The following is a 13,664-nucleotide window of genomic DNA, read 5'->3' on the forward strand; positions in this document are numbered from 1 at the left end:
CAGACGTGGGGCCCACGGACTTTCTGCCTGAAGATCACCTGTTAGTGACTTGTGCCTGAAACTCCTGGGCCTCTTCCAAGCCCCCTCCTCCACCCGTTGGGCTTCCACCCAGCTTCCCACTTCCCCTGCTCAACAGCACAGTACGTCCTGCAGCACCCAATGCTAATTTGCTCTGTGATCTTACTTAGGTCCCTGTTCCCCTCTGGATTTGGTTTCCCCAAAGGAAAGATAAAAGATGGCTCTGAGTTAAAGCCAAGTTCTGGATCTAACCACTGGAGTGTTTACAAAAGCTTTCCGGATAAAAACAATGAACCATTAAGCTACCACCTCCTCAAGAGGTCTTGGATAGAGTCAAACAAAATAATCGCTAATACTGTAAGAGCCACTGAGGGGCAATGTGAAGACATGAAGGACATTTTGGGGCAAAGGGCGCACTGACCACTCTTGCTGCCTGTCGCCCTTTCCTACTTCTGCTAACGTAAAATAGGAATCAAGCATAAGACCGGGGGTGGGGTGGGAGGGAGCATTCCAGGGAGAAGCAATAGCCTATGCAAAGGCCCTGAGGTGGGAAAGAACACGGTATGTTGAAGGAGAAGGCCTGTGAGGCAGGCACGGGCCTGTGAAGAAGGTACCTACAGGCCGTAAGGCCAGACAGGTTTTTTTACCACACGCGAGGTTTCAATCGGGTTGTGAAATGATCCAATCTGCGTTTTAAAGAGCGTTCTGGCTGCAGCAGGGAGAACCGACAGCCGAGTGGCACAAATAGGAAAGAGCAGGCAGCCTGGTCAGCGGGCCAGAGGCAGGGGCGGCTGGGTCTCGAGTGGGGCCCAGGTGGGGGGAAGAGAAGCCGCCCCAAGGCCCTGCACGGGACCACAGCCTGTCACGAGTCACGAACCTCCCAGTGAAGCCAGCCTCGTCTTCTAAACGTCCATTCAATCAATATCTGAGGACCTACAACTGCGCTAGGCCTCGTTCCAGGCACTTGGGACACAGAGACAAACAAAACTGAGGTCCATGCCCTCCCGGGCCCACCATTCTCATGGGGAGAAACAGGCAAAAAACAATAAACAGCCCCGGCCAGTGTGGTTCAATGGTTAGAGCGTCAGCCCAAAGACCTAAGGGTCGTGTGTTCGATTCCTGGTCAAGGGTACGTACCTGGGTTGCAGGTTCAATCCCTGGCCCCAGTCAGGACGCAACCAATTGATGTGTCTCTTGTACATCAATGACTCTCTCTCAACTCCAGCCTTCCTTCCTCCCTCCCTTCCACTCTCTCTAAAAATCAATGGAAAAATACCCTCAGGTGCCCAGCCGGCGTGGCTCAGCGGTTGAGCGTCAACCTAGGATCCAGGCGATGGAGGTTCGAGTCCAGGTCAGGGCACAGGCCCGGGTTGTGGGCTCGCTCCCCAGCAGGGGACGCGCAGGAGGCAGCCAATCATTGACTCTCATCATTGATGTTTCCATCTCTCTCCCTCTCCCTTCTTCTCTCTGAAATCAATAAAGACATATTTTAAATATATATATATATCCTTGGCTGAAGGTTAACAACCACCAAAAAACAAGCTCCTGGCGGTTTGACGTGGGTAGCAGAGCAGGGTCAAGGCTGAGTCTGAGACGTCCGCCTGGGCGCTGGAGGACAGCTGGAGGCGTGGGAGCCGCGCTGAGATGGGCTGGAGGCCAGAGGGCCGGGCGTGGGAGTGATGCGGAGCCCGGCGCTGCCCAGGGTGCGCCGCCTTTGACCGCGGCGCGGAGATACGGAGCTGGAGTCAGCCGCTGGGATTCAGGGGAAAGGAATGGGCCCCAGGAGGCCAGTTTGGAAGTGGCTGGGACGAAGGCAGCCTCAACCGAGCGGCACGGGGTGAGCTCGGCCAGGGGACGTGTGAGCGCAGGGAGGGTGCCTGGGCCCCGGGACGTCCTATAAGGTCGAGCGGTCAGGGAGACAGACAGCCGAGACAGAGCGGGCAGCCCGACAGGCGGGGGCACATGTGGAGTGTCTCAAGAGCCCTCCGAGGAGCCTCAGAAAAGGTGGGAGGAACCCTGCCCAGAATGCCAGGAAGAGAGCAAGGGTCAGGCCACTCCCATTCCTTCCCCTTCCCCGACCGATGGGTGAACAGGAAGAAACGGGGGTGCGGAGAAGGGAACAGAAAATGGAGACCTCCTGCTGGGGCCACGGGGTCCTGGCCTCTGGGCTCAGGGAGGCTCCGAGCCGCAAACCAGGATCGGGTCGAATCTGCCGGACCAGCTGCACATCCCCAGCTCCTTGGGCTCGGGCTCCGAAGCCCCAAATGAACTTCTTTTGTATTGTTTTGTTTCTCTTTGCATTTCAGGTCCTGCCAGCCACTCCCCAGGCCAGCGGAGGCCAAGGTTGCCTTTGACCAAGGAGGAGGGAGATGAGCTACATAAAAGGACTTGGCCTTTGGTTGTTTTGTTTTGGTGGGGTTTTGTGTGTTTTTTGGCAGAGCCCTACGGTTGAATTCTCTGCACAATAAATGTGTTTATGGGGCTGAAGGTGTTAAGAGCTTCATGGTGCGAAAGGCTGGGGCCGAGCGCTCCTCACCCTCTAATAATCCTCTAATTCTGAGATTATGAGCCGGAAAGTCTGGCAGTGTAAGCCTCATACTGGAAACCAGACTTGGGAGGTGGCCATGACCCCTGGGGCCCCTCTTCCAGGGACCAAGGATTCGGGAACAGCTTTCTGGGCACCAATTACCACCAAGAGGCCCCACAGACCTGGGCAGAGCAGATACACCTGTGCCAGGACACACCCCTGGGAAACTCATCGCTGAGCAAGTCCTCGACAGCAGCCCCTCTGACCCGGTTGCTACAAGTTGAAGGCCAGAGCCAGGTGGTTCCAGGTCACTGAGCTTGGAAAGTTCTAGGTAATCACAGTGGATCTCCCAGCACGGCCAGTTTCAGTCTTTCCAGGAAAAACTGGGGACTTTTCCCAGAATGAGAAGCACTGGCCCTGGGAAGGCCAGACCACACTGGGACACACCACCACAGGTATGCACACGCCCCAACACACGGACACACTCCAACACACGTGTACAGGTGTCCATGTATTGATCACACTCACCAACACAGGGCCCACATTAACACATGTGTACATGTGTGTCCATGTATACACATATACCAGTACGGAGGCACGTGTTGCAATAGTCAACATGTGTGCATGTGCTTTGGTGTGTGATCACATACAGACATGCATGTGCACATGGCTACACAGGTTCACGGGTGACTGGTAATGCACACACAGCTGGCACGTGTGTGCATGCACCAATACACGTGCACGCATCAACACACACGTGCGCAGGTGCACACACCATGAAGCAGAGAAGCAAATCCACCAAGAACAAAGTAGGAAACGAAAATAAACTCAACTCAGGGACACTAAAAATAGGCGTGTGCTTCAGTTCCCCAGGGAGCAAACTGGAGCGGCCCTCTTGGTGCTGGAGGAATAGGAAGTCCTGGGCCAGGAGGAAAAACAGCGAAGCTGGAGCACACCTATGAGACAACAGAGCCAGACCTCCCAGCCCCAGAGGGAGCACACCCCCCACCCTGGCCACGGCCACGGACCAGCGCCACAGCCATGGCCAGTTCCAGAGCCACGAACTAGCTCCACAGCTTTCCCTAAGCGGCCAGATACCAGGCCTGCAGGAAACACCCAGCCATCTGGGGTGCAGCCAGCCGTCAGTCTGACCGGCACTCCCCTCCGAGATTTCACCCCGGGGCCTCCTGGAGCCCAGGTGCAGCAGACCCTGCTGCAGGACGCAGGACAGATGGGAGCCCGGCACCACAGGCGATGGAGAGGCAGCCTCCCCAGCTCCCCTGACATCTGTGAGCCTAGAACAACCCCCTGAAGGGAGGTGTGGAAGATTACAAGGAAAAAGGCCTGGTGTGAACCCCACTACCCACTGGCCATGCAGAGAAAGGAAACTGGGAAGTAGACCCAGCAGAGAATATGGGGGAGCCCTGCCCTGCCTCCAAATATCAAGTCAAGCTGCTTGGAAATGCGGAGAAGGGAGGGCTGGGTCTACCCGGGATCCCTGGATAGAAACCCTGGTTCTACCACTTCGACTGTGTGACCTGGGGCAGGTGACTTCAAGAGTCTGTGATTCCCTGTCCCTCAATAGGACAGAGGTGACAGTAGCTCTTTATATACTAAACAGAAGTGAGTTAATACACGTAAACACTTAGAGCAGCATCTGGCATAAGGAGCCGCCCATTACTGTTACCTGTCACTTGCCCTCACCTTTTAACTGATGGGCAGAGATCTGCCAAAGGGCACGGAGAGCAGAGGCAGGGCGTGGCCCCGGCTGTTGGTGGCAAAACAGTCTGAGTGTGGGCTGGGAGCGGGGAGAAGGTAAGGGAACAAGCTGATCTCACAGCGCTTACCCTCCCTCCGTTCACGCCGCCAGCCCACCGTGAGCTCCAGCCTGGCCCCTGGGGACACCACAGTGACAATGACAGCACAGGCCCAGCCCCAGCAGACTCCCATCCTCATGGGGGAGACAGAGAACCCACGAATACACATGTAACATAACGGGGCCGTCTTTTAGGGGAACAGTAAGGGGCGAGCTACACAGCCGCCTGTGGGATGAGCCACGCGTGGCAGGCTCAGTCTGGGCGGTGGATACAGAAGTCCCCGACCTCCCTGCTTCTGGGATAGTTTCTCTCTGTCACACAGGCATGCACATACCAGCAAGGCCACCTGAGGCAAGTGACTACCTGAAGCTGTTTCCCAACTGTCGATGATGACGAGACGTATGTCGCTGAATTCCCCCAGGACTAATGGGGAGTCTGTCTGAACAATGCCCGGTACACGGTGACCCATGATTATGTTCCTTGAGGTGTGCGAGGTCTGAACACCTCTTCTTCAGTCCTACCCATTCGGGGTAAAAGAGAAGAAATGAATCTCATTTCTTCCCCCAGGGCTTCCTGGGGAAACCTCAGGAGACCTCAGGACACAGGGCTCTGCCGTGTGCCTGCTGTGTTCGGCTCTGATCCATTTGACCATTCTTTGGGGGAAGCTACAGATTTGCTACTAATTTTTTTAATATGTCTTTAATGATTTCAGAGAGAGGGGGAGAGAGAGAGATGGAAACGTCAATGATGAGAGAGTCATTGATCGGCTGCCTCCTGCACACCCCCTGCTCAGGATCGAGCGCACAACCCGGGCATGTGCCCTGATCGGGAATCGAACCACGATCTCCTGGATCGATGCTCAACCCCGAGCCATGCTGGCCAGGTGCTACTAATTTTTAATTAAATGTGTAATACACGAAAACATCCTCTTTGTTTAGGAAAAAAAATAAAGTAGGAGCGTTACAGATACAGCCCAAGTTTACTTGGGCCACATTCCCAGCTCTGTCCCCTCCTCCGCTTTGGTCAGTCTGAGCGATTACAGGCACTAATATTAACCCACTGAATATACAGAATATTGTTTGTGGATTGTTGTTGTTTTTTAAAATCACAAATAGCAGCAGAGCTTTTCTCAATCAGCAATGTGTTTTTGTGACCGATCCCTGCTAAAACGTATGTGCCGCCAGGCCGGGTATGACTTGGCAGTTGAGAGTCGACCCAGGATCCAGGCGATCGGGGTTCAATTCCCGGTCAGGGCACATGCCCGGGTTGTGGGCTCCATCAATGACTCTCTCATCATTGATGTTTCTCTCTCTCTCCCTCTCCTTTCCTCTCTCTGAAATCAATAAAGATATATTTTAAAAAATAAAATAAAACGTATGAACCATCTAGCTCCTCCTTCCTGCCTTTTGCCGGGAAATCCATCCCACGAAGAGCTCCCGCTTCATTTCCCAGGGCCCAGACTTGGTGACTGGGGTTCCTGCTCCCAAACCGCCACAGCTGTGTCAGCCCCAGCCAGCAGCTCACCTTTGTGCTCCCTCAGTTTCCTCATCTGCAGGGAGGGATAACACAGCGGCCCCCGCCTATTTGGCAAGGCTGTGATCAGGCTCAAATGGGAACCCAGGTACACCCCGGGCATTTCCTCACACATGCACTCCCCTTTGCACTCAATAGTCTCGCCAGGTGGCCAACCAGGTTTGACTCCTACCAGGTGAAGTAACCAGCCCCAGGTCCCCCCACCTGGAACACGGCCCAGCTAGGTCCAGGAACTTGCCGGGGTTGCAAAGCTATACACGACCCTAACTCGACCCCATCAGCAACCTGAGAAATGAACATCGAACCCACCAGAGTAGCCAAAAAAATATACGATGGTGCCCTGGCCAGTGTGGCTTAGTTGGTTTGAGCGCTGTCCTGTGCACCAAGAGGTGGTGGGTTCGATTCTGGATCAGGGCACATACCTGGGTTTCGGGCTCCATCTCCAGTCAGGGTGCATGTGGGAGGCAACCGATCAATGCTTCTCCCTCACGTCGATGTTTTTCTCTCTCTCTCTCTCCCTCTTCCTTCCTCTCTCTAAAAGTCAAAAAAGAAAAAACAGATATACGATGATAATAAATGGTTGATCTCCAGGGATGTGGGGAAGTAGCTCCTTTCATGCTGTTGGCAGAAGTGTAAATCCAAACTGTACAGTCGTTTGTGACAAAGGAAATTATCAGTCAACAGAGAAACAGGTAAGAAAGTGTTTGGCCACTCGAAGGAAGGCCGAGAAGCAAAACTGTGACAGGTTTGTATGAGCGGGCGCGGAAAACCTTCAGGCTGTATCCAGAAATTAAAAGGCAAGCTGCAGGGTATTTGTACGTAGAATACAGTTCAAGGTATGTAAAAGATACACACGAGTATGTGTGAGCAAGTGCTGCGACGTGCAGATGGGTAAGGGTCTAGAGAGAGAGACGCTGACGATGGAGGTCCTGTCTGAGGAGCGCAGCAAAATGGGGGGAACGTTATATTTTTTTCCCTCCGTTTGATTTTTTTTTTTCTTTTAAAAGTAGCCGAAAAACATAAAAACACAGAAATCAAAGCACAAGCCTCCCATTCAAGTCGCACATGGCGGTGTGTAGCCAAAGAAAACAGCAGCGGGCAGCCCCTCCCTCCCCTGGTGTCCCACCCGCACGGTCCCCTGAACACTGGCACCCTTTCTTCCTCGGGAAAGCACTTGGCGGGGACTCAGGGGGGCTGTCCAAGAAGGGGCTGGGCTGGGCCGGGCTCGCCGCCTTCAGGCCTTCACGCCACTCAGCCCTAAGCCAATGGCCTTTGAGACCCTCCGGGAGGATGCCGGGTAGCTCTAAGCCCAGAAATCCCAGCTGCAGGACAGCTGAAGACAATGGCAGGAGTGAGCGGTCGGGGCACACACCCATGCACACACACAGCGGGCATCCTTAGCCCAACCCACAGCTGCAGAAAGAAACCCCCTGAAACAAGCCCACGAGTGACAGAGCTAACAAGTGACTTCCCCACCGATAAACGCCCCCATCCCCCCAAAGCAGAAGGCTCCGGTGCTTCTGCCACCTGAGTGACAGTCTCTCCGGGGTGCACACAGTACAGAAACCACAACATCGGCGGGAGTTTACAGAAGGCTTTCAGGAGAGAGAAAACTCTCTGACTTTGAAGAGTGTAACAGACACCTAGCAATTCTATGTTCTGACTCAACTTTGAAAAGTGTAACTGACTACAGGGCCTGAAAATAGCAATGCTATGTTCTGAGGTTCCCCCCAAGCTCTCCTTCTCCCCTCCAACCCCTCCCCCACCCCACCCCAGCTGGCCCCAAAGAACCAAAAAAGAAAAAGAAAAACCAACGGAGCTCGGTGCTCAGTACGGGATCTCCACGCAATCGGATTACAGGATTTCACAGGACAAGATTTGAAAATCAAAAGAGAAAGACCCAGTGTGGCCCGGATGACTCAGACAACTGCCCCCCAGAGACCTTGAGAAAAGCCTCCGGCTGCCCCATGTTCAGGGCCGGCCAGCGGGGTCCCGAGAAGGGGGGCCAGGTCTAAGGAGATGGGCTCCTTCCTCCGCTCATTCATTCATTCGTTTCCCAAGCCTCCCGGGCTGCCGCGGGGCACGGACGGGACCGTGGGTGCGCCTCCACTCCTGGCCCCCGCCTGAGAGGCGGGGAGGGGGCTCGGCGAGAGGCAGTGCCCACCCATCGCTGCCCCTGCTCCCCCCGGCGGGCAGGGCTGGCTCGGTAACTCCAGGCTCCTTCGGACAGCAGGGCAGGCCCGGCCGTCGGAAGGCCACCTGCCCGCCCGGCGGAAAGGGCAGCGTTGTGCAAGTGAGGGCAGGTCGGAGGAGCGCCGGCCGGCGGCGGGCTCCCCGCGGGCCCCGCTGGCTCTGCCCCGCGCCGGTGCCCGCCTCGGCGTCAGCCCTGGGGGCAAAGTCGGCCGATCCTTCCCCACCCGCGTCAGGGAGCCGCCGAGGGGGGAGCCGCTGCGCGGCGGCGAAGGGTCCCTGGGGGGAGGCTGGGCAGCGGGAACGCTCTGCTGAGCACCGGCCAGGCCTGGGCGCCCATGGGAGCCTCTCATCAGCACATGAGTGTCGGGTTCCTGTCCTCGTGGGCTCACTGGAAAGTGCAGCCCGAGCTTTTCAGCAGACGCTGCCACCGGCGGGCGAGCGCGCTCCCGGGCGCCTGGGCTCCCGCGCAGCGCCACGACGTGGCCCCACTCCAGGCCGGGCCCCGAGGCAGCCCCGAGGGCGAGGTCGGGCTCGCGCGTGGCCGGTCCCTCGGGCTCCCCAACACGCCTCCAGCAAAGCTCCTAGGTGCTCCCCTCGGCTCCCAACCTCCGCCTGGTCCGGGGAGGGTGCTGGGGACGTGGGCAGAGGCCCCTCCCACGCGCTCCTGGGCCCCCGGGCCCTCCAGCCCCCCCGGCGCCCCTCACCCACCTTGAGGACCTGCTGCTTGATCATGGAGGGCACCGACACCATCATGACGGCGCCCAGCACGGCGCACAGCAGCCCGAAGAAGCCCAGCGCCGCGGCCGCCCAGCGCGCTCTGGCGCTCCTGCCCATGTCTGCGCGCCCCGGGGCCACGCGGCGCTCCCGGAGCTCCGCGCCTGGCGGGAGCGGGGTCGGGGGCAGAGGCGACGGAGGCGGGCGGCGACTCCGGGGACGCGGGGCGCGGCGGCACGGCGGGCCTGGGACGGCGGCGCACGGAGGAGCGGCCCGGCGGGCGGCCAGCGGTTTTATGCGCCATCGAGGGCACCGCCGGACCGCCCCCGGCACGCCAGGGGCACCGGGATTCGGGCAGGCGCCGCCAGCCGACAGCGGGGGCGCGGCCTGGGCCGGCGGGGCGGGGCCGGAGGGGCGGGGCGCCGATCGGACGGTCCGAGGGGCGGGCCTGTCACGCCCCGCCTCCGTTTGCGCGGGAGGGGGGGTCGCGGGGGCCCCGCGTCCCGAGCGCGGGGATTCAGCCGGGCCAGGCTCCCCCCGTCCGACGCCTGTACCTTCTCCCCTCCCCCCTGCGCCCGGCGCTCCGCTCCCCAGCGCACCCCTCCCCTGCGCACCTCTCCCCGCGCTTCTCCCCGCGCTCCCTCGGGTCTCCCGCCCCCGCCCCCCCCGCTTCCCCCATCCTGACGGTCGTCTCTGTGCCCGCTTAGCTGGGAGTTTCCCAACTGCGGGGGAGGTCCTGGCTCCCCCGCCGGGGCCTCCGCAGCCTCCTGCCGCCGCCGCCCCCGCCCCCCACGCGCACACGGCCCAGTCCAGCCTCGCTGCCGCGGCACCGCCGAGGGCTCCCGCCTCGGGGTCCTGTGCACGCTGGACTCGGAATCTGCTCCCCCCGGTGTCTGCCCGGCTCCTTCCTTGGGGACTGCGCTGCGGGGCCGCCTTATCGGCAAGGCCCCCCGCCGCCGCGCGTCCCGGCCCACCCCACGCCTTATCGCCCGGCGCCACCTGGCCTGGCACCCTTTCCTGTGCGCTGGGCGCTCGGGCCGCGGCCCCCAAGTGGGGTGCTGCGGACGGAAGCTGGGCCTGGGAGGGACCCGCGGCGCTCGCGCCCCCCGCGCGCAGCACGAACCGCGCGGAGCCTCCCGGGTGCGGGCGGGGGCTGGGCGCCCTGCGCGCGGGGGGCGCGTCACGGACGAGGGAGCCGCCGCGGGGGTGGAACCGCGCGTCGCAGGCTGTGCTTTCTAACGACGGCGGGGGTGAGTGCAGGTAGTGAGGCTCCGAGGAGTGAAAGCAGGCTCCCGCAGTCTCTTTTTTTAAATTCCCACCCGAGGATATCTTCTCCCCTGCTTTCCGGGGAGGAAGGAAGGGGAGAGAGAAACGTCCATGTGAGACACACATCCACCGGCTGCCTCCCGCGCATGCCTCAGTCAGTGGGCACCAGGGATGAACCTGCAACCCAGGTGCATGTCCTTGACCGGGAAGCCAACCTGTGACCCTTTGGTGGGTGGGCCAGCGCTCTAACCACTGAGCACACTAGCCGGGGCTCCCCTGCAGCCTCGCGCCTGCCTGCCTGCCTGCCAGTGCCGGCGGCCCCACACGCACCCAGTTCTGGACCCCAGATGCAGGCCCGAGGTCTCAGTCTCTAGGTGAGATTATCAGGAGGGCCAGGGACCCCCAGGTGCCACGGGGATGGGAGGGCAGTGTCCCTGCCACCTGGGTAAGGCAGGCCGGACCCTGAGGGCTCAGAGTGAGGCCTCCTGAAACGCTCTCATTCCACCTTGGAAGGAAGCAGCCTTCTCCCAGGCCTGTCCTAAGTGATCTGCCCTGGCCTGAGTCAGTACTTACTGAGCACCTACTGTATACGTGGCCAGAGAGGCTTGCCTGGCACCGTCTCCCCCTCAGGAGACCCAACCCAGACCTAGATCAGAGTGGCTAGGGAGAGGCTGTGGCACCAGATGGGTACAGATCCCCAAAAAATCTCTCCTCCAGGGGTTCCCACTCCCCAAAGTCCAGGGGCAAGTGGTTTGGCCTGCTCTGTGCCTCAGTTTCCTTGTCTGTCAAATGGGGATGATACAGGCCTCCCTCCAGGGGCTGTTGTGAAGGTGAAGGGGGTTGGGAAACAGAATGCCCTTGTACAAAGCATCAGTCGTTACTCAATAAAGCTTGTGGCCATCAACTAGCTAATTAATTTATTAATTGTAATGCACTGATTAGTATATCGCATCAAATTCCGAAAGGCCTTCGGCTATGGGGATTGTTTTAATTATATATATATTTTTACTTTTGTAGTTCTTGGGAATTAGCCAATGAATTAAAATCTGGGCTCTGCACTGGCCCTGACTCCCCCTCACCCCACCCCCCACTCCCTCAGCAAGGACCCGCTCGCCTTGAACATCTCACCCAGTCTAACTTTTATTTATTACCAAGTCTCCAAGGTCCAAATGTGCGTGCGTGGTGCTTGCCCAAGACAGCCCCAAGGCTGCGGCAGGAGGGCCCTCATGTCACACCACGCTGTCACCTGATGAGAGGGAGAGGCGGTGGAGAAAGGATGGTCGACACATGACCACCCGTGACCTCCCTCCATGAGGGGGGGCACTTCCAACGAAGGGGGGGCGGCCTAAGAAGGGGAAGACTGCGTCATGTTCTAGAGAGAGGCCTTGCCCGGAGGAGGAGAGGCCAGGATGCAGGAGAGAGAGATGAATACAGTATAATAGTCTCCACCCTGACGTCAGAGGGACCCCACAAGAGCCGCATCTGGTGGCAGTCTTCCTGGGCTCAAAACCCTCGCGTGACAGGGTTTTGCCTGGCCTGTCCCAGAGAGAGTGCAGGCAATGGTGTGCAGAAATTGGAACCCTCCTGCCCTGGCTAGTTTGGCTCAGTGGTTAGAGTGTCGGCCTGTGGACTAAAGTGTCCCGGGTTCAATGCTGACTAAATGCATGTACCTCAGTTGCAGGCCTGATCCCCAGCCCCGGTCAGGGCTCATGCAGGAGGCAGCCAATTGATATGTGTCTCTTTCACATTGATGTTTTTCCCTCTCTCTCTCTTTCTCTCACTCACTATCTCTGAAAAACAATGAAAATAATAGTAATAATAGAAATTGGAACCCTCCTACATACACAGCTGGCAGCGTACCAAGGGGTGCAGCCGCTGTGGGAAACAGCCCCTCAACAGGCCAAGCCCAGACTTCCCACACCTAGGTCTGTACTAGAGAAATGGAAACTATGTCCACACAAAAATGTGCTCACGAATGCTCGTCACAGCACTATTCACAGCACTGTTCACGGCAGCCAAAAGGTCTGAGCCGCCCAACTGTCCTTCAGTGGATGAAGAGATAAGTGAAACGGAACAGGACACAGTGGAATATTACTCAGCCATGAACAGGAATGAAGCGCTGACACATGCTAGGATACAGATGAACCTTGAGGACGTGATGCTGGGTGAGAGGAGCCAGTCACAAAAGGCCACATCGTGTGTGATTCCATTGATAGGAAATGTCCAGAACAGGCAAATCCATAGTGACAGGAAGCAGCCAATCAGTGTTTGCCGAGGCTGCGGGGGAGAGGGGAGAGGGAATCAGGAGCGACTGCTAAGGGGTATGAGGCATCTTTGGGCTGATGAGAATGCCCTTAAGTAGGTTGTGGTGATGGCTGCACAACTCTGTAAATAGACTAAAATCCACCAAATTGTACACTTTAAATGAGTGAACAGCCCTGGCCAGTTTGGCTCAGTGGTTGGAGCATCGGCCCCGTGGACTGAAGGGTCCTGGGTTTAATTCCCGGCCAAGGGCACCTACCTCGGTTGCAGGCTCCATCCCCGGCCCTGGTCCATACGAAATCGGGAGGCAATCAATGGATGTGTCTCTCACATCGATGTTTCTCTCCCATCCTCCTTCCCCTCTCTCTGAAAAGTGATGGAAAAAATACCCTCGGGTGAGGATTTAAATAAATAAATGAGCAAATTGTGTGCTACATGAATTGTATGTCAATAAAAATATTATTTAAAAAAAACAAACACCAAAACAATGCTTTCCCATGGCTCCTACCTTGGAGTAAAAGCTGAAGTCCTGCCCGGCGGGGCGGGGCTCAGCGGTTGAGCGTTGACCTAGGATCTAGGCAATTGGGGTTCGATTCCCAGTCGGGGCACATGCCCGGGTTGCGGGCTTGAAAAATGACTCTCTCATCACTGATGTTTCTGTCTCTCTCTCTCCCTCTCCTTTCCTCTCTCTGAAATCAAAAAAGATATATTTAAAAAAAAAAGCCAAAGTCCTCACCACCCCCCAGAAGGTCACCCTCATCTCCCTGACCTCCTCCTGGGTGTTCCTCACCAGCCACCTTGCCCCTGCCTCAGGGCCTTTGCACTTGCTGGTCCCTCTGCTGGACACTCTTCTCTCCAACCTCCATGTGCTCCCCCTTCCTTCAAGTCCTCACTCAAATGTCATCTCTCTGCAGGGACTTCCTTCCTCTCTACCCTCTTTAAGTTACAACCACACCCCACAAGGCTCTCTAGTTCCTTTTCCTGCTTTATTTTCCCCCCACAGCAGTTATCACCACCCAACACACCCCCTAGCACACATCTTTTCTTATTGGCTCCCTTCCGCTGGAGAATGAAAAAACTTCATGAGACCAGACACCTGTCTGTTTGGTCCATTGCTGCGTCCCCAACTCCCAGAACAGTGCCTGGCGCACAGTAGGTCCTTAATCGATAGGTATTGTTGAACATCAGCTGCCAGAGCCCAGCGGTTACGAACTGGCATCCCCTGACAGGCTGCTTAGCTGGGTAGCCTTGGGTAAGTTGCTTGATCACTCTGGGCCCCAGCTTCCTTATCTAGGCAGCTGGCGTCAGGTGCCCACCCCTGGGGGCATCAGGAG

The 13,664-nt window shown here is 57.7% G+C and overlaps 1 protein-coding gene across 1 annotated transcript in view; it reads right to left on the bottom strand.

The window, feature by feature from the left end:
* The window catches only part of SCARB1 (scavenger receptor class B member 1), a 40,508-nt gene extending 31,512 nt beyond the window's left edge, over positions 1-8,996 (bottom strand). Inside the window, exon 1 of the mRNA XM_016203180.2 lies at positions 8,797-8,996. Within this exon, the coding sequence (XP_016058666.2) occupies positions 8,797-8,922 (126 nt within the window). The 5' untranslated portion in view covers positions 8,923-8,996. The remainder of the gene's footprint in view (positions 1-8,796) is intronic.
* Positions 8,997-13,664: the final 4,668 nt, after the last annotated feature.

This window comes from Miniopterus natalensis, chromosome 20 (genome assembly GCF_054644295.1).
Source record: "Miniopterus natalensis isolate mMinNat1 chromosome 20, mMinNat1.hap1, whole genome shotgun sequence".
NCBI lineage: Eukaryota > Metazoa > Chordata > Mammalia > Chiroptera > Miniopteridae > Miniopterus > Miniopterus natalensis.